This window comes from Macrobrachium nipponense, chromosome 47, assembly GCF_015104395.2.
Source record: "Macrobrachium nipponense isolate FS-2020 chromosome 47, ASM1510439v2, whole genome shotgun sequence".
NCBI classification, from domain to species: Eukaryota; Metazoa; Arthropoda; class Malacostraca; order Decapoda; family Palaemonidae; genus Macrobrachium; species Macrobrachium nipponense.
The window spans coordinates 727,037-747,923 of record NC_087222.1 but is presented as its reverse complement, the minus strand read 5'-3'; the positions used below and the strand labels follow the sequence as shown (position 1 = coordinate 747,923).

Genomic DNA, 20,887 nt, shown 5'->3' with positions numbered 1-20,887 from the left:
AAATTTTAAAGCAATTTGTATTTTTCCTAACATAGGAAACCTGAAGGTCTTTACATTTATGGCCCCCACCTCACCAACCCTCATTCGATACCTGGCCCAGAAGGCAAAATGGAAGACAGACTGACAAGTTGGTGACTTTACCCCTTACCGTTGGTAGGTAACGACCTTGTTCAAAAGTGAACGGTTGTTCCAGTCCAGCTTGCATTGTAAGCAAAATCCCCATGTAAAGACCTTCAGGTTTGTATGTTAAGAAAAATGCAAATTACTTTAAAATATGCAATATTGTCAAATACACCACTTGTGATTTAGCCTGTTGTTTATAGGAACCTGAATGAAGTGTGATTTATTATTTTGCTTCCTCAGTTCTGGCATTATGTTCCCTAACTCTGTGTTGTATTCTTTGATTTCAGATTCTCCCTGAGAAGAACCCTCCTTCCTTTGTCAGTTTTGAGCAGCATCAAGACTTTGGGAATGCATGTGTCTTTAATGGTACTACATACAACATTACCAATAGCAGTTCTTCAAGTGTAGGAGACAACGGTGAATTGTTGTAGTACTGCTTTAAAAATTACAACAAATAAAATCTGTTCTGAATATTAGATTCATACATCAGCAATGAAAACTGGCTGTTGTCTGTTAGTCCTATAGTCTGGTTGTAGTTAATTTATAACAGATTTATTGGATAATCCTTTGTAAACAATTTTGTGTTAAGAGTTGTCAATTGAACATGTTGTCATTACAGACCAGAACAGGACCAAAGGCTAAAATGAATCCAGAACATGCTTTAGAATTACCTTTGAAAAGTGAAACTGAAGGTGCATTATCACTACCTTCCATAAATCAAGCAAACAGCAACATGGCTGCCTTTAGTGAAACCAGTAATGGTGACACGTTGTCTCTGGACTCACTGATGGATGTCAAGGCAGAGCCAGAAGTATTCTTTGAATCTAATGAAGGTCATGAATATTCATGTAAAATGAATTCAGCACTGATTGAAAAAGGTTCACCAAATGTAGCATGTAGGGAAAAAAATATTTTGAATGTTGAAGGACACATGCCAAGAATGAATCCGGAACATTCTTTAGAATTTCCGCTGAAAAGTGAAACTAAAGATGCATTATCTCTCCCTTCCATAAGTCAAGAATACAGCAACATGGCTGCCTTTAGTGAAACCAGTAATGGTGACTTTTTGTCTCTGGATTCATTGATGGAGATCAAAATAGAGCCAGAGGTGTTCTGTGAGTCTAGTGAAGATGATGTATATTCATATGAAATGAATTCAGCAATGAATGAAAAGGATCCACCAACTTGCAAAAAGGAAGTAAAACAAGAAGGAAGAAGTAGTCACAGTGGGGAGAAACCTTTCAGATCCACTGACAGTGAGAAAGCATTGTACAAGAAAATTGATATTACAAGTCGTATCACAAATCCTACCAGAGTGGAAACATTAATGTGCAAGGAATGTGGGAAAGCATTTTACAAAAAAGCATGTCTTACAGGTCATATGAGAATTCATAATGGAGAGAAGCCATTCATTTGCAGTGAATGTGGGAAAGCATTTAACAAGAAATCAAATCTTACTATTCATATGAGAATCCATACTGGAGAAAACAAAGCCCCATTCATATGCAAGGAATGCGGTAAAGCATTTTCTAATAAACCACATCTTACTGTTCATATGAGGATGCATACTGGAGAGAAGCCATTCATGTGCAACGATTGTGGGAAAACCTTTTCCAAGAAACAAAATCTTGCATGTCATTTGAGAACTCATACTGGAGAGAATCCATTCATGTGCAAGGAATGTGGCAAAGCATTTTCCAGGAAAGATCGTCTTGCACATCATATGAGAATGCATACTGGAGAGAAACCACTTATGTGCAAGGAATGTGGGAAAGCATTTTCCTGGAAACAAGATCTTACTGTTCATATGAGAATTCACACTGGAGATATACCATTCACGTGTAAGGAATGTGGGAAAGGATTTTCCAAGAAAGCAGATCTTACTGTTCATATGAGAATCCACACTGGAGAGAAGCCATTTATGTGCAAGGAGTGTGGGAAAGCATTTTCCAAGAAACCATGTCTTACGGATCATATGAGAATTCATAATGGAGAAAAGCCATTCATTTGCAATGAATGTGGGAAAGCATTTACTAAGAAATCAACTCTTACTGTTCATATGAGAGTCCATACTGGAGAAAAGCCATTCACATGCAAGGAATGTGGGAAAGCATTTTCTGAGAAACCAAGTCTTACTGTTCATATGAGAATGCATACTGGAGAGAAGCCGTTCACATGCAAGGAATGTGGGAAAGCTTTTTCCAGGAAACCAGATCTTACACGTCATATGAGAATTCACACCGGAGAGAAGCCATTCACGTGCAAAGAATGTGGCAAAGGATTTTCCAGGAAACCAGATCTTACATGCCATTTGAGAATTCACACTGGAGAGAAGCCATTCATATGCAAGGAATGCGGGAAAGCATTTTCCAGGAGGCATCATCTTGCAGACCATATGAGAATTCATGCTGGAGAGAAGCTAGTCATGTAAAAAGAAAAATGTGGGAAAGCAGTTCCAAGAAATAAATGCTTACTGTTAATATTAAAATCATACTGGAGAGAGGCCATTCATTTGCAAGGAATGTGTGAAATAATTTTCCAGGAAACCAAGTCTTACAGACGATAATATGAGAATGCATGTCAGCAAATGACCAGTGTAGGTTTTGTCATGCAGTGGTTGAGAGAGTGAACAATCTGATATCAGCTTGCCAGACCCTGCTTGCAGATGGTCACTACACAGCCCGCCACAGCAAGATCTGTAAATATATACATAGGAAAATATGTAAAGAATACAGAATTGAAATGAAAGAAAAAGTGTGGGAGCATGAACCAGATCGTCACCTCCATTAGGGTTGTTACCATCTTTTATGACAAGGAAATTCCAACAGGAAGATATATAGAAGGAGGTGCTAAAAGACCTGATATTGTGATCTGGAACAATGAGGATAAAACAGTAAAGATTATAGGTGTGACAATACCCAGTGACTTTGGCCTGAATAGAGTTGAAAGGCATAAAAATACCAAGAACTAAAGAATGACTTGAAAAGCACATGGAAACTGAAGGAAATAGAAATACCTGTGGTGGTAGGGGCAACAGGACTTATATAGGAAAACCTGAGAAAGTATCTTCAGATTGCTGCACTCAAAGGAACAGTAAACGCCTTGAAAAGAGCCCTCGGATATAAGGCTAGTGGAATAGAATGTAGAGGTGCAATCATAGACCCCAGGCTGGGGACCATTGCACCCCTGATCTAAATTGAAAATTAAGAATGACCTAAGCCAGAGAAGAATATTCATGTGTAAGGAATGTGGGAAAGCATTTTCTAGAAAACCAGATCTTACATGTCATATGAGAATTCATACTTGAAAGAAACCATTCATGTGCAAGAGTGTGGGGGAGCATATTTTTGAAAATATCTTATAATTCATATGAGAATTCATATTGGAAAGTAGCCATTGACTGTAAACCCTCAATTATATGCTGTAATATATCCAAGGCTCTTGTGGAGATTGTAAATTAGTGGATAATAATATTTCCTGAATGTAAAAAGTCAATTTTTTGCAATTATTTTTACCTATTGTTAAAGTTAGCTTATATCTCCACGCCATTAGGTGTGATTTGCATACAAGATAAAAAATGAATAACACTTTGCTAACCCACTAGTACTGTCGCCTGTTTCCTACATTTTTGTCAAAATTCTTCATGACCACCTATTAACATGTGGGACTGCTGGGTGGGTTTCCACTTTAGCAGTACAGGGGGTCCTCGAGTTACGACGTTGATCCGTTCTTACGATGCATCGTAACACGAATTTCAGCGTAAGTCGGAACATTGAAAAATACACATGATTTAATGTAAATACCTATCAATAACAACGAGAGAACAATTCCTTACCTTTATTAGTTTGATTGGCTTGCACACTGGAGAGGAAGCTGCGGTGCTGGAGAGACTGGGGGAGGTTAGTGAAGAGAAAAAGAACCTCCAGAAGTTGCTGGAGATGCTGAGGCAGATGATTCTTGAGGTGAGGCAGAACATACTACTACTGGAGATGCTGAGGCAGGTGATTCTTGAGGTGAGGCAGAACATACTAGTGGAGATGTTGGGGCAGGTGAGTCTTTAGGTGAGGCAGAACCTACAGAAGGTGCTGGAGATACTGGGGCAGGTGAGTCTGGGTTAGCAGAACATTCAGAAGGTGCTGGATTAGCAGAGGCAGCTGAGGTAGAGGGTACAGGATCTTCTGCAGGCCTCTCTACCTTCTTAAAATACTGCTCCAGGTTAGTCTGAACAGAGAGCGACCTCTTTTCATCCAAGATCTCCTTGTAACACTGCAATCAAATCCATGACGCCTCTGGAAACCCTAGTGAACCTGTCCAAGTTGGGATCCTGAGCCTCAAAAGTTGACAACGCTTGCTGCAACTCTGCAAAACCTCTTATCAAGTCCTGCCTTGTGAAAGACCTTAGGCTCTGGGGTGGGTGCTTCTTCTTCTTCCTCTATTATCTGCTTCTCCAGTTGTATCAGGTCCTCAGCAGATAACTCCTCGCCATGAGACTCCAGCAGCTCTGTAACATCATCAACCTCCATCTCCAAATTGATTTCCTTACTCAGGGCAACAACGTTCTTGACAACTAGCTGAACTGTGTCCTCAAACCCATGGAAATCATTCACAAATTGAGGACAAATTTTCTTCCAGACACCATTCATGTTTGTTTGCTTAACCTCCTCCCAGGAATTAGCAATGTTCTTTACAGCATCAAGGATGTTGTAGGATTTCCAAAAGTCCTTCAGAGTCAAGTCCTTCTTGGTTTCAGTTGCCTGTAAAGCCATAGCAATTGTCCTTCGTAGGTAGTAGGCCTTGAACGAAGCAATCACTCCTTGGTCCATAGGCTGTAAAAGGGCCGTGGTATTAGGTGGAAGGTAAACCACCTTGACATTAGGGTTGAAGTCTCCCAGCTGGGCAGGGTGTCCAGGGGCATTGTCCAGCATCTAGCAACACCTTAAGGGGATACCCTTGGAGGCGCAATACCGCTCCACACTTGGAACAAAATGGTTTACGAACCAGTCCTCAAACACTGCAAGTGTTCACCATGCCTTCTTGTTGGACTTCCAAATTACTGGTAGTTGACCCTTCCAAATGCCCTTGAGTGCCCTTGGATTTTCAGCCTGATACACCAACAAGGGCTTCAGTTTGAAGTCGCCAGCAGCATTACCCCCAAAGAAGTAAAGTTAAGCCCCTCTCCTTGCTGGCTTTATGACCGGGTGCTGACTTCTCCTCCTTGGCGATGTAAGTGCGGTTAGGCATACGCTTCCAAAACAAACCTGTCTCGTCTACGTTAAACACTTGCTGAGCAGAATAACCCCCCTCCTTAATTATCTCAGACAACGCTTTAGGAAATTCACTCGCTGCTTTCTCATCCCCACTAGCAGCTTCACCTTGCAATTTAAGGTTTTATGGTAATTGGCCCGAGCCTTAAATCGCATAAACCAACCCCTACTAGCCACAAACTCTTCACTTTCACTTCCCTCCCCCTTTTCTTTTTTCAACGCTTCAAACAATCTTTTCGCCTTCTCCTGAATCACCATAAGGCTGACTGGGATACGCCGTTGATTTTGGTCTTCCAACCAAAGCACCAATAACCTTTCCATTTCAATTATTAGACCACTACGCTGCTTAGTTATCACTGTCGCTTTCAGTAGGAGCAGATCCTTTCACATGTTCAACGATGCGCTCTTTATCTTTGATAATGGTAGCAACGGTCGAACGGCTAAGGCCAAGCGAGCGGCCAATGTTTGTTGGCGTTTCTCCCTTCTCGGATCGCTTTATAATGTCCACTTTAATTTCCATGGTGATGGCCTTTCTTTTCTTCGATGCACTACCATCAGAAGAGTCCGCCTTGCGCTTGGGAGCCATAACAAAGAGCAAAAAGTTACAAAAACGATACAACACGAGGGAGAGAGAGGCAGTGTAAACAACCAAAATGGCGTATGGGCGAGGGACTGAGCGTAGCGAAGCGACGCCGTCCTCTCCCCCACAAAGCGTATTCTTCCGCCGTGCGCCTGGAACTAGTTCGCGTTTGTTTACGTTGCTTACGACGCTAAACCGCGTAAGACGGAACGACGCAAAATATTATTTTTTATATTTTTATGGAGGCGCGTTCGTAACCACGAAACATCGTAAGTCGAGACCAGCGTAACCCGAGGACTTACTGTATGTAAATATACAAATAATTACATAGCTATAGTTTCCACTCTCATGGCAGTATAAAATTCAAAATTTGTGATAGTGCTTCAATTGCTTAGTGTAGGTGACCAGTCCAGCCCACTAATAGGAATACTAGGAATGACACAGCAGATGACCTCATTCTGTTTCTGCTGGTCTCGATGTAAATATTGGTTGTTTGTAGTATCTTTGGTCATTATTTGCTGGTTGTATGACCAGATTTTGGTGAAGTATTATCGCTGATTTTGAGTAACCTTCAAGCTTGACAGCTTTCAGGATAAGTTTTTATGGCTTTGTTATTATTATGTCTGTTTCAAGTTTATCCATTTTTGCTACTGTTGCTGCAACCAAGATTACCATATTTTTTTATGCTGAGAACTGGAAAAGTGTAATGGCAGGAATGTAGTAAGGAGAGATTTTGTGCTAATTATTAAGAGAAACGTGCTCCGAGCACCCAGCATCAACTCCCGAGCTGCCAGCTACAACCTGGCTCCAGCTTTAGCGCTCATAATACTCTCAGGCTCCAATTCTCCCGCCAATCCATTTTTCTCTCCTGCTATTAGTCCTCTTACTTGTTATCCTCATGCTCCCATGCCTGGCTCCCTCGCTTCCTTCCTGCACCATTGGCAGTCTTGTATATGAGTTAACAGAAAATTAGCCTTGTAACACTGAAGTGTTGTGCAGTTGAGGTGATTATCCGGCCCTTTGGTTCTCCTGGACCTAAGTCTTTGTCAGACTCCCCTAAACCTGGGAGGTGGCATACTGAAAGTCCAATGGAGGATGGTGGGAAGTCCCCCAGGGAGTTTCCTCCTCAGTTGAACCTGTTGCATATTCCCAGATATCGACAGACAGCCACTGATAAGGCATCTTGTTGGATGTGTAGTGGAGGAGGTGGCTACCCAGCCCGTCAGATCTCCTTGACCTAAAATCCCTGTCAGACTCCCCTGAACCTGGGAGGAAGCATACTGGAAGTCCAAGGGAGTCTGAGGGTGTTTGCACTCAGGTAGTTGCCCCTTTAGTCGAGCCTATAGTCCATTCCCAGCCACTCACTGGAAAGGCATCTTGTTGGATGTGTAATATTAGACAGCCACTGAAAAGGCATCATGTTTGATGTGTAGTGTTAGACATCACTGGAAAGGGGTCTTGATGATGTGCATGGTTATTATTCGTCGAATTGATGTCTTCCTGAGCACCCAGTGCCATCGTACTAGTTTCAGGCTCATCGCAATGTTATGATGCCCCTCTGAGCCCTGTTCTTACCCATAATTTAAGGATTCCCAATCCTGCCACGGTTGTTGGAGGACCCTCCAAGACTCCTTCCCTAACCTGTGTCTACTCAGTCAACTTCTCTTCAAGAGATTCCACCAAGGATATCTCACTCTTGCCCAGACTGGCCTCAGACTGTCTAGAAGCTTGTTAGAATGAAGGGGATTTTCAAGATGTGCTCTAGAGGCAATTACAAGATGCAGACTTCAATCTTCTAGCTCTGTCTACCAGAATAAGAGTGCGATTTTCCGTAGCCGGTGTCTCTGACTACTTCTGCCCTTCCGAGCAATCTGTGACCCAATTGCAGATTGCCTGTTTCATCTGAGGAGAATTTAGAATCTAGTATTTTTTAAACAACCTCATCAAGTCCTTTGACGAGCCCAAGCAAGGAAGGAAATCCTGTCTCCTTGAACCGGGACATAGTGTTGAAGTGACTGAAGGTAACTTTTAAGTGCTACACTCCTCTTCTCTGAAGAGACCTTACCCAGAAGGCTGTCTCCCTGGTGGCCTTGGCTTCTGCTAAACGATTTTAGTCAGATCCCAGCCATTGTTCTAGAGTAGGTCTTTTCACAAGGAGACCTGGATCCATTCTTTCTCCCTTGATTATTTAATGGATACCTCGAGCTTGGAGCTTCTGGTATTATCTAAATAGAGTCGGAAGAACAGAGCGCCATCCATAACCTATAGTATTCTGACAAGGACCCTTTTTGCTCTTAAGATTGCATTGTCGTTCATCCTAAATGGACTATTTCTGGGATCACTCTCAGGTTCATGAGAGCATTTTTCCTACTTATAAGTGAAAGCTAATGACGTCAGAGCAGCTTCTACTCATTAGCGTTCAGGCACATATGCCCTATGCCCTTACTTCCATTCTACATTTAACCCACTGAAAGTGTAATCGATCTTTGCTTCTCACTATTGCCTTGGAATCATTGTTAATAACTGGCACAGGTCGCGGAAGGAAGCATTGGATTTTCTCCTACTATCTCTTCATTTTGTAGTAAACTGCCTAGTTTTGGGGAGCTGTGGGTTACAATGTACCCGGAGCATCCATCAATCTCAGTGGATGGATTTGGTTTTTATTTCAGTGTAGGTGGCAGCGTTATATGGTTGTTTTGTATATGGAACTTGCCCATAATTATATAGCTATAGTTTCCAACGTACGGCAGCCTAATTCAAATTTCGCAGATAGCGCTTCAACTGTTCAGTGTATACAATGGGTCCTCGAGTTACGACGTTGATCCATTCTTAAGTTGCATCGCAACACGATTTTCAGTGTAAGTTGGAACATAAAAAATACCACATGAATTAAAGTAAATATTAATAAAAAAGAAAAAAAGAGAGAACAATTCCTTACCTTTATTTATTTGGTTGGCTTGCACACTGGAGAGGAAGCTGCTGAAGGTGCTGGAGATACTGGGGCAGGTTAATGAAGCGAGGCAGAACCTCCAGAAGGTGCTGGAGATGCTGGGGTAGGTGAGTCTGGAGGTGAGGCAGAACCTCCAGAAGGTGCTGGAGATGCCAGGGTAGGTGAGCCTGGAGGTGAGGCAGAACATTCAGAAGGTGTTGGAGATTCTGGGGCAGGTGAGTCTGGAGTAGTAGAGGCAGCTGAGGTAGAGGGTACAGGATCTGTTGCAGGCCTCTTTACCTATTTAAAATACTGCTCCAGGTTAGTCTGAACAGAGAGCAACCTCTTTTCATCCAAGATCTCCTTGTAACACTGCATCAAATCCATGATGCCTCTGGAAACCCTAGTGAACCTGTCCAAGTTAGGATCCTGAGCCTCAAAAGTTGCCAACGCTTGCTGCAACTCTGCAAAACCTCTTGCCAAGTCCTGCCTTGTGAAAGCCTTAGGCTCTGGGGTGGGTGCTTCTTCTTCTTCCTCTATGATCTGCTTCTCCAGTTGTATCAGGTCCTCAGCAGATAACTCCTCTCCATGAGATTCCAGCAGCTCTGTAACATCATCAACCTCCATCTCCAAATTGATTTCCTTACTCAGGGCAAGAACGTTCTTTATAACATGCTGAACTGTGTCCTCAAACCCATGGAAATCATTCACAAATTGAGGACACATTTTTTTCCAAACACCATTCATGTTTGTTTGCTTAACCTACTCCCAGGAATCAGCAATGTTCTTTACGGCATCAAGGATGTAGGATTTCCAAAAGTCCTTCAGAGTCAAGTCGTTCTTGGTTTCAGTTGCCTGTAAAGCCCTAGCAATTGTCCTTCGGAGGTAGTAGGCCTTGAACGAAGCAATCACTCCTTGGTCTATGGGCTGTAAAAGGGCCGTGGTATTAGGTGGAAGGTAAACCACCATGGCATTAGGGTTAAAGTCTCCCAGCTGGGCAGGGTGTTCAGGGGCATTGTCCAGCACTAGCAACACCTTAAAGGGGATACCCTTGGAGGCGCAATACCGCTCCACACTTGGCACAAAATAGTTTATGAACCAGTCCTCAAACACTGCAAGTGTCACCCATGCCTTCTTATTTGACCTCCAAATTACTGGTAGTTGACTCTTCCAAATGCCCTTGAATTTTCCCCCAAGAAGTAAAGTTAGCCTCTCCTTGCTGGCTTTATGACCGGGTGCTGGCTTCTCCTTGGCGATGTACGTGCAGTTAGGGCATACACTTCCAAAATAAACCTGTCTCATCCACGTTGAACACTTGCTGAGCAGAATAACCCCCTCTCCTTAATTATCTCAGCCAACGCTTTAGGAAATTCACTCGCTGCTTTCTCATCCCCACTAGCAGCTTCACCTTGCACTTTAAGGTTATGGTAATTGGCCCGAGCCTTAAATCGCATAAACCAACCCCTACTAGCCTCAAACTCTTCAATTTCACTTCCTTCCCGAGAGAGAGAGAGAGAGAGGCAGCGTAAACAACCAAAGTGATGTATGTACCGAGGACTGAGAGTAAGGAAGCCATGCCGTCTTCTCTGCCCTACAACCACAACAAAGCGTATCCTTCCGCTGTGCGCCCAAAGCTAGTTTGCGTTTGTTTACGTCGCTTACGATGCTAAACCGCGTAAGACGGAATGACGCATAATATTATTTTTATATTTTTATGGGGGCGCGTTCATAACCACGAAACAGCGTAAGTCGAAACCTTTGTAAGCCGAGGACTCCCTGTATATACAGTGCCATCCCCCAACAGCAATACTAGGAACAACTTAGCAAAGCACTTCATTCTGTCCTGCTGCACTTGACTAAACATAAGAGTGCTTACAGCAGCTTGTTCTTATTTTGTGGTTATATCACTGGATTTTGGTAGTTACACAACCACTGGAACGCATTCGTAGCCTTCAAACAGGATGAGTCTTGTCCTTTGTTTGTTTAATTCATATCATCAAGCCGGATTTTTATATTCTCCAGGAATAGTCCTTAAATGTAACTCCATTCAATTAGGCCTAATACTTTTGCATGTAAGTTTTACTTACTGATAGTATGCTATGTGCAAGTCGTCAGTCAATAATTGCCTTGAGTAATCATGATTTTGCATTATTCCTTTAGGCCAAGCTTTTATTTAGATTTTGTTTATCGGCTATTGGTCATTAGCCTGACACTGGTAAATAATTACCTTAAAATTCTCGAATTTTATTATTCCATTCTTGTATCTTAGAACCTTTGCATTTATTTACTTACCGGGATTAGGCTACGTGCAAGTCGCCATTGTATAATTACCTTTAAAAGTAATTCGTGAAGGTTGCATAATTCCCTTAGGTTATACCTGGCTTTTGGGATTTTGTTTACCAGCCAGAGGCTATTAGAGTGACAAGCTGCCATGAAATATAATTACCTTAAGTAATTTGTGAATGTTAAGACATTCTTTTAGGCCAATACATTTTTTGTTTTTGTTTACTGTGTTTGCAACACTCAGCCCTTTCCTTTGCAGAGACTGAAAGAGAGAATGATGTTAATGTTTGGCTACGGGAGGCTTCGGGAGAGAGGGTTTACTTGGCCTCGGCGTACGGAGGTATTCCCTGGCGACACCATTGTGAATGTTGCACATCTTGTCTGTGAACGTTTCACATTTTATCCGTTAGCCTTGAGCTCACTTGGCGCTCTGGGAGCACAAGCGGCCACTCGAGTCTTTAGACTTGAGCACCAGGCCACCCGAGTCAATTAGCGTGGCACGTAATCGGTTACTGATTAAGATTACTTTCATTTCTGATAATTTTTTATATTTCTTTTTGACTAATCGGTTATTTGTAAATTTTCTTTTATATTAAGAGTCGAATTTGCTTTGAGACTTAAATATGAAAACATTTGGTGATATAAATATTTATATATATTTCAGAAGGTTACGTTATTTCAAAATACATACATCTGAATGTATAAAGTGCCATTTCATATATTCGTAAATAATATTTCTTTTATTCGTTTATCACTAATTGGAGAATGAAAGCAGGGTTTTTTTTTTTTTACATTACTAGAGTCCAATTGGCCTTGATACTTATTATGAGAACTTGTTGATCTAAAATTATAATTATTATTATTATTTTGGAGTTATGCATCATTTACGTTATTTTCAAATGCATGTCTGAGTATATGAAAGGCTAATGTACTCATACATTATGAATGTTTCAGGCCTAGATGCCAGAATTCCCTGTAGTGACATATATAAAGTATGTAGTCAGTAATCGATTACTTGTCGATTATTTTCAGGAAAGTAATCAGTAACCGAGATAATTCGCTCCTATTACTCCTCCGATCTTTGCCATTTGCTCCAGCACCTGGCTCTATTGCTTTTTTCCATGCCTTTACCTACTCTTATTTCAATTACCATGAAAGTGTTGTTCAGTGGAGGAGGCAGCTACTTGTCCTCTCGATTCTCCTAGACGAAAGTGACTGTCCCGCTCCCCTGCACCTGGGAGAAGACATACCGGAGGTCCAAGGAAGGTCGGGGGTTACATACGGGTGATCGCTCTCTCAGTCGAACCTGTTGCTTGTCGGTCCCAGGTATTGACAGATAGCCGCTGTACAGACGTCTTTCTGGATGTGTGTTAGAGGAGGTGACTATCTGGGCCCTCGGATCTCCTAGACTTGAAGTCACTGTCCTGCTCCTTCCCAAGGCCAAGAACAGCCTAGGAGAGGATACTGGTAGTCGAAGGGAGTTCGAGGGGTTGTCCCCGGTAGTTGCCCCCTCGGTCAAATCCTGTAGCTTTTCCCAGGTATCGGCAGACAGCCGTTGAAAAGGCATTTGGTTGGATGTGTAGTGAGGAGGGTTTTATCCCCCATTGGTCAAACCTGTTGTGAGTTTATAGGTTTTGACTGAATGCTGCTGGAAAGGTGTATCTTAGTGTACTGCAGTTGTCGTCTTATTCCAGTGGTTCATCATCAAATAGATCACGTCGATGGCGTGATTCTTTGGTGTCTCGACCTCTGAAGAGGTATTATTCAGTCGATGAAGCCTTGTACCCTTGCAGTCATGTATATCTGACTCCTCACAGTCGATCTTCAACTCGCAACTCAGCTGAGTCGACTCACAATCGATGTTGGACTTGCAACTCAGCTGATCCAACTCTCAGTCAATTTTTGACTCATGACCCGACTGATTTGACTCACAGTCGATGTTTGACTCGTGACTCAGCTGATCCGACTCTCAGTCGATTTTCTACTCAAGACACGGCTGATTCGAGTCATAATTTCGATGTTCGATTTGTGACTTGGCTGATTCCACTCGCGACTCAGCTGATTAGACTCAGTTGATTTTCGACTCGCGACTCGGCTGATTCGACTGAAGGGAGTCCGATGTAGGTTTTCCCCTCTGTCGATCTTGTCATTCTTTATTAGCTTTCAACTGAATGCCGCTGGAAAGGTGTTTAGTGGGTGGTGCTCAGTAGGCATCAGATTAAAGGGACGTTACTTATTTTACCTAATTAGTGTACTGAACGCCCTGTTCCAATGCCTGGATGTTGGAAGCATCGTAAGTGACCTTTTGCTTCCGATAATCAGTCCTCTCCCAGGCATTCGCAGCTAGGTGTGTCGATTCACTCACCTTCACAATGCTCTTAAAAATGGAGACAGACTGAAGAGGAAGTGAATTAAAATTCTGCTCTTGCATTTGTATATTTGAGTCTTCTCAAATAAGATTGTCCTAGATGCTCATCAGAATAGCACCAATTCTCATGATGAGCACCAGGTATTAGCGCCTAGCTGCTCAAATCTCTCTTATTGAGCATTTTTTTTTATCAAGCGTCAGTCCCTGTATAGGTGCTCTGCGCCATCTGAAGCATCCACGCCCTTGCTTCAGCTCGCTCTGCATTTTTCACACATCACCTGACACCAGCTGTTGGAAGTCTGGAGCTGCCTGTTGGACGCCCGACGACACAGTCTCCTTGTTCATCTTCTTCGACACTAGGTGATCTTTCATTAGCCACGTTTTGAACAGGAAATTTTGATTACTAAGAAAGATGCGTGACGAGAAGTGGCAAGTGCTACGCTTGGTGGGTGAAAACCTCTGCTCTCCCTTCAGGAAGGTTCTTTTTTGTGTAGGTGAATATGTTTTCCTAAGTCTGGTTTGCTATTATCACTGCAAGTTGATAATGGCGTGACTTATCACCTGCTCCCGCTAGCTCCAAGAAGAGAGGCCAAGAAAAGTCATCCTCTTTTTTTTTTCCCTCTACTTCCTGTGTTACAGTGGGTGGAATGAAGGAATAGAGGAACTCCATGAATTACACTCGCCATAGTTCGGATGCGCTAGACTGTTCCTAGTTCGATCTTTGGATCTCTCCAATGTTCCCGTTTTGGGGAACAACCAGTTCGGCATGAACTAGTAGTCTTTGGTGTCCTGTTATCACCATAGAAGCTTCCCATCGGGATAGCTGCACCTTCACTGTCTTCATTAGATAATGAAGAAGGTCTGCTTCCAGTCCTTATTCTTTTTCTCTTCGATGTGAAGAAGAATTAGGCTGACGCTCGGTTGACAGGAGCCTACGAATATGGCGGCCCTCGGTTAGCGGCAGGGGTTCCGTTCCTGGCCACCGACGCCAAGCGATTTTCGACGCTGAGCGATTTTAAAGCCTACGGCCGCCGCACACCTTCTTTCGAAACTCTAGACCAGTCAAAGGGGCCGTAATCCCACAACGGCGCAATAAGTAAAATTATATTTATGCAGTATAGTACTATAGAATTTACTGTACAGTACATGTGGGTGTCTAGAGTATGTAAAGATATAATAAAGTTTTATACAGTGTACAGGTAGCTGTAGTGTTCAGGTTACGATCATTAGTCTTACGATAGTTCGATTTTATGAGAGATCAAATTACAATGGCCTAACTTTATCCATCTTCTAGTTACATAAGTTCAATAACAGCAAAAGAGAATGATGAAAGTATGGTTTTAACGTTATACTCGTTGCGTGAACGTGTACAACCATGAACAACCGAACGAGAAAACGACTTTTTTTTTCTAAGTACAACCGAACTGGATAACATCTGTTTGGCTCGTATTTCGATCATCGTACTACAGTGCAACATTACCGTATTTGTTATAAATGGCGTTATGTATAGAATAGAACTGAGATATCTTAATGTAATAACTTTATTCGCTATAGATCAGAGATCAATTTAGATTAAAGATCAATCGGGAAATATACCGTTAAATTTAAACCTAATTATGACTGAAGCTGAGAAAACTGTTCAAGCTGCTAATGACTATTATCGTACATCGGCAACAAGGATAAAACTGCAGTAAACGTCTGCCATCACACAACCATAGATAAAATTGGGATAAAATAATTTTAATCAAAACTACTGTGCTTGAAAGAACACATTTTACTGTTGGTTTCACGCTGATATAAGATAAATAACGTAAAGTTCGTATTACGATGATATAAAGGATTACGTATTGCGAACGGAATCACGTAATTTTTTACGCAATAAACATGCCGCCAACGTAATCTGTTAACGAAAAAAATAGTAGTTCACATTCACAACGAGACATATTCAATAAATATTTCCACCTAAAAACACGCTGTATAAGGAAAAATAACTTTGTCTCATATAAGTCAAGTATCTAGATATTCGTTTATGCTAACTAGAAGCAAGAGCATTCGCTCAGAATTGCGTTATGGTGAAACAGACTCGTATTCATCAGCTGATTTCAAACCACAACATTGGCCGCTCCGCGGAATACGGGCTTAAGTTTGCCGTAGTATTTTAAAATACAATAATATGAGAATACATACAATATTCTTGGATACAGTGAAATAATGTATAACTTTTTAAAGGATTTATGGAAAAGATGCATAATTAATAAAATAACACAATGCATTTTTCGGAACTGGCGGACAAGAACTAACATGAAAAACCATCCCCTGACAACGTGGAGCGTAGTTACAAAGGCTGCCTTAATTTGTATCTTATTTCTGTACAAAAATGAAAATACCTTTACGCAATATATTTTCATACACATTTTAAACATAAAAGCATAAACATTTGAAAAATCGACATCGATCGCTAAATTTGCACACTTTTTTTTTTTTTTTTTTTTTAACTCTATATTTTTGGAAGAGCGGCAGACGGCGGCAAAAAAAAGTGCAAATTAGCGATCGATGTGTCGTTTTTAATAAATGTTTTATGCTTTTATGTTTAAAATGTGTATGAAAATGTATTACGAATAGGATATTTTTTATTTCTGTGCAGAAATATGATAAAAAGACAGCTTTTGAAACCCCTTCAAGTTATCGACTACGATGTGTTTTTCAAGTTCGTTCTTGTATGCCGCGGCGGCATACAAGAACGAACTTGAAAAACACATCGTAGTCGATAACTTGAAGGGGAGTTTCAAAAGCTGCCTTTTTATCATATTTCTGCACAGAAATAAAAATACCCTATTCGTAATACATTTTCATACACATTTTAAACATAAAAGCATAAACATTTATAAAATCGACACATCGATCGCTAATTTGCACTTTTTTTAAATCGATATTTTCGGAAGAGCGGCAGGCGGCGGATTACAAGAAAGAACATGAAAAAACAACGTATTTGGTATCGTGAAGGGCAGTTTCAAAAGCTGCCTTTGTATCATATTTCTGTACAGAAATAAAAATGCCTTTCACATAATACATTTTCACACACATTTTAAACAAAAGCATGAACAATTATGAATCGACACATCCATAGCTAAATTTGCACTTATGTAACTCGATATTTTCGGCATAGAACAGCGTCAGAGGCATATATTTGACCCTAATACCTACGTAATAACTCTCCATAAAATTTGTTAATATAATTTGCATAACCTTTATGGTCTGAACGGCATTTCTACATAGGTATGAACTCGTTAGACAACGGCGCTAGCGGCGCTGTTAACTGAAATTTGTGCTGTAAAGATACCTTTAAAATGCCTTATTTTTTTAATGAATATTTTTGACGACCGCCGTAAAACCGATTCGCCGTTGAGTGATTGCGCCGTTAACCGCGGGCCGCCTGTATGTGCTTCTATATTCTCCTCATGACATACGTCTGTTATTAGTTGTACTGTCCGAGTACAGGTGTATACCTGTAAGTTAATTCTTCTGGCATGTGACCGAGCCAAATAGTACCTTCTCTTAATTTCTTGAAACTCAGGACAGCCTTTTGGGCCTACTGAGAGTTTCCGATTTTGGTTTTGATATGACTAGTGGTATTGTTTTGGCAACAACACCACAGGGTTAGTATTATCACCAAAAAAGTTTTTTTTTTTCTTTCCCTCTTGTTTCGGGTTACATTTAGGTGCTCGAGGGTATCTGTCGTACACTCGATAGCTCTATAAGACTGATGCATTCCAAAGTGAAATGTGCTAACAGGCAACTCCCATCCTACAGAGTCTAGTGAGGAGTAGTCTCGGCAGAGTACTGCCTTCTTACTGAGTGTTTGTTCGTCGTAGTATTGTTTCTCATCTGTCAGTCGTTAACTTCTAATTCGGATCTCTGCCCGGCCATTGCAGACTTTAAGTCTCTGGTTGGCTCTGGATTCTTGCTTATGGTTGATATTTTGTGCTCCACAGTTGCCATTGCGAGAATCATCGGACAGAGATGTCTCATTATACTCATTATCTCTTTCTGTTTACCCATGGACCATGGTACAACAGAAATCTGTAAGTCTTCTGCTTCGTTGCAGGTGATCCATAGGCCACAGCGATGATTTAGAATCATTTTTCGGACAAACACTGCGGTTGTATGTCTTCCATATTTTTTTTTTCTAATTCATAAAGTGTTCAATTACTAGTTGTTCACCCCCAACTGGAGTAAGGTTGGAAGTTGTATCCTGATAACTCTGATGCCAGCGTGAAGAGAAGAGTTCCTCCCAGAACCTGTCTCTTCCTGTCTAAATGCGTTGTCTTCTAGTTTATATGAACTTTGTTTAAGAAATGCACTATGTTGTCAAGTGTATTTTGGCCTACTTTAAAGTGAAGCTAAGGATGTAAGAACAGCCTCTAATTCCTTAGTTTTCAGGCGTTGTCTGCCATCGAGCTACCGGAGGCATAAGTGATCTGTGCTCAATATATTTTTTATGTAGGCTTAAAAGTGTAGAAATTTTCAGTACCTCGAGACCATTTCTAGTGACTGGCATGGCATCGCGTAAAGAAGCACAGGATGTTCTCCTACTATCTCTTCACCTTTTCAGGAAGGTGCTGAGTTTCAAGAGTCGGCGTACCTGGAGCACCCACCAATCTCAGTGGAAGGATCTTGACTTTATTTCAGTGTAAGTGTCAGTGTACATGGCCCTGAGTGGGTATTGATTGAAACATCGACTGTATCTTGCCTTTATTACAATCGGTGACTGGAAAAAGGAACATAACATAAATATTGACAGTAGTGACAATTCTTCCATTTTAGTTAAATGATAACTCCTTAACACTAAGACAGGTAAATCACTTAACTTACATTAAAGTCAATTTCTCAGTCATTACCACAATAATTAAAATAACTATAACTGCACATAGAATCTTTAAGAAATATACATTAAGCATTACCATGCGCTTTAAGGAATTAAAATGCTATGAGCGAATTCTAACACTTTACAACCTCTTATGCATTAATTCATTATTAAATTATAACGCTCTCTTAACAAAAATAACACCCTTTTTACTTACCAAATCGTTTGCTTTCCCACTGTAAGGATCATCTGTCTCAATTCCTTCATGGTCTGCTGACTACATTCCTGAAGGGTGAACGCCATCATAAATCTATGCACGTGACCCCTAACGATACTCGTCGAATGAGTCTGTATTTTCGCCATATTAACTGCTCTATTGAGCTATTAATTGTTATTCATCACAACAACCCCCTCTTAGCTCTTAGTCTATAAAATCTCAGTACACCGCAATGCTTACCTCCTAAGTCACTTAATTTCCTCCGAGGTCACTCACGTCCGTCCGCTCCCGGGTCTACACTCAAAAGGGCGGGCTTTCCTTCTTCCCACACAATTGACCGGGCAGTGGGGAAATGAGCTGCTGGTTCCCTTTTCTTTGCTCATCATAAAGAGAAAAAGGAAAAAGGTAAAGAGTCCCAAATCATCCTTAGTGTCCACCAAATGGAACTTGTTCATTTGCAAATTTTTTTTTTTTGAGATGGGACAAGAGCATACGCATATCAAGTGACACAAAATTCAGTTACCAAATCTTTCCTTTACCGCGAAAATGGCTGTTTACGACTGCGCAGCGAGCATAGTTGTTTACGGTCGCAGAGAGAAAAATGCCTGAACTTTTCCCGCGTCGACAGACAGCGTTTTCTGGTTGTTTTATTTTGGTGCTACGCCCAGGGCAAGGGCAGGCACCTATCATACTTTGCTAGCCATAGGAGCATTCCGCTTGCTGCAAAGTTTTTCTTAATAGGAGGTGACCCTTGGCTCTACCGCCATGCCACTAAAAGTTAAGATGAAAGCCAACCAGAGGCAGTGTTCATCTGCATAGCTCTCTTAACTAATAGAAAAGACAAGCATTGTTTTTTTCAATGCTAGCAACTTTTCTGTTTCAAATTCATTACATGACATAATGCTTTGGAGTAGAATATGTCCATGATCCCACCTCCTGTCAATGTGGGATTCAGCTACGTAATTACTTGTTAAGTTACTTATATAAAAAAATTATTTTCATGCTAAAATTAAGTTTTATATATACTTACCATGTGATTACAGAATTAGAGCCCACCCTCCTCCCCTCTGATCGACATAAGGCAGAAACAGAATGAGATTATCTGCTAAGTCATTCCTAGTATTCCTGTTAGTGGGCGGGACTCGTCATCTACAATGAACAATTGAAGCACTGCCGCGAATTTTGAATTTAAGCTGCCGTTCGAGTGGAAACTATAGCTATGTAATTACTTTTTAAGTATATATTACAGGCAGTCCCCAGTTATCGGTGAGGGTTCAGCTCTCTGCGGGGTGCTGATAAGTGAAAACCGCCATTAACTGAAACTTGGCAGTTTATGGCACTTTTGGGGCCGATAACTGGTTTATGGTACCTCTGTTAGTTATGGCGTCATAACTCTATTTTCGGTGCCATAACTCGGCATGTTATGGCACATAAACCTCCAATTTTATGTAAAACTGGATCGCCATTAACCAAGTCCACCGAAAACTGGGGACTGCCTGTAAACTTACTTTTATTATAAAAATAACATTATTTTGTTAAAGTTAGCTGACTATCTCATTGAATGAAGATGATGGATTAGTGTGGCCAGAGAAACAATGTTCAGCCATGCAAACTGGTTGAGTCTGGATATGCCCATGGCTTGATGACCTTACTGCATAACTACTGTCCAATTTGCCCATCCCAACTCTGAACTTCTCTGTTCAGAAAAGTAGTGTTACCAGGAACATCTATTCACAGTGATAAACTGGAAAGCATATTGCAACATTCAGAGTGATATAGGATTGGCTCACCATACTGTTAATCACTCATTAAATTGTGTTGACAGAACTACCTCTGTTCATACACAAGCGGGAATAAACACAAATTACAAATAAAACGGGTGATCAGATGTAGAAGCAAGTTTTTAAATCCTTACTTGCATTGAATTTATTTGTAAAGAAAGAAACTAAAATGACACATGTCGTTTCATAGATCCTGTGGAACGATTGCAAATTCAATTTTTTTTTATCAAATTCATTATCTTTTGTTTATATTCTATAAGTAAATATGTGAAAGATGTTTAACTATGAAATTCTCTTATGATTTGTTACTCAAGTGTTCATTTAAAAGATGTTTGTATAATAATTATGGAACTATTTTTTTAGATTTGGTTAGCTGGGTTAGTTTAGTTTGATAGCCTTTTTTAGTTTTCCTTTAAAGGGGGTCCAGGGGGCAAAGGCCCCAGCCAGGTAACATTGCCTACTCGATTAGGTTACGTTA

The 20,887-nt window shown here is 41.0% G+C and overlaps 2 protein-coding genes across 5 annotated transcripts in view; one reads left to right on the top strand and one right to left on the bottom strand.

Annotated features, from left to right (window-relative positions):
• Positions 1-3,669, top strand: part of LOC135204656 (gastrula zinc finger protein XlCGF57.1-like) — a 52,786-nt gene extending 49,117 nt beyond the window's left edge. The window contains exon 2 of the mRNA XM_064234804.1: positions 411-3,669. Within this exon, the coding sequence (XP_064090874.1) occupies positions 728-2,554 (1,827 nt within the window). The 5' untranslated portion in view covers positions 411-727 and the 3' untranslated portion in view covers positions 2,555-3,669. The remainder of the gene's footprint in view (positions 1-410) is intronic.
• The window catches only part of LOC135204657 (gastrula zinc finger protein xLCGF3.1-like), a 316,463-nt gene that overhangs the window by 149,668 nt on the left and 145,908 nt on the right, over positions 1-20,887 (bottom strand). The window lies entirely within an intron of this gene.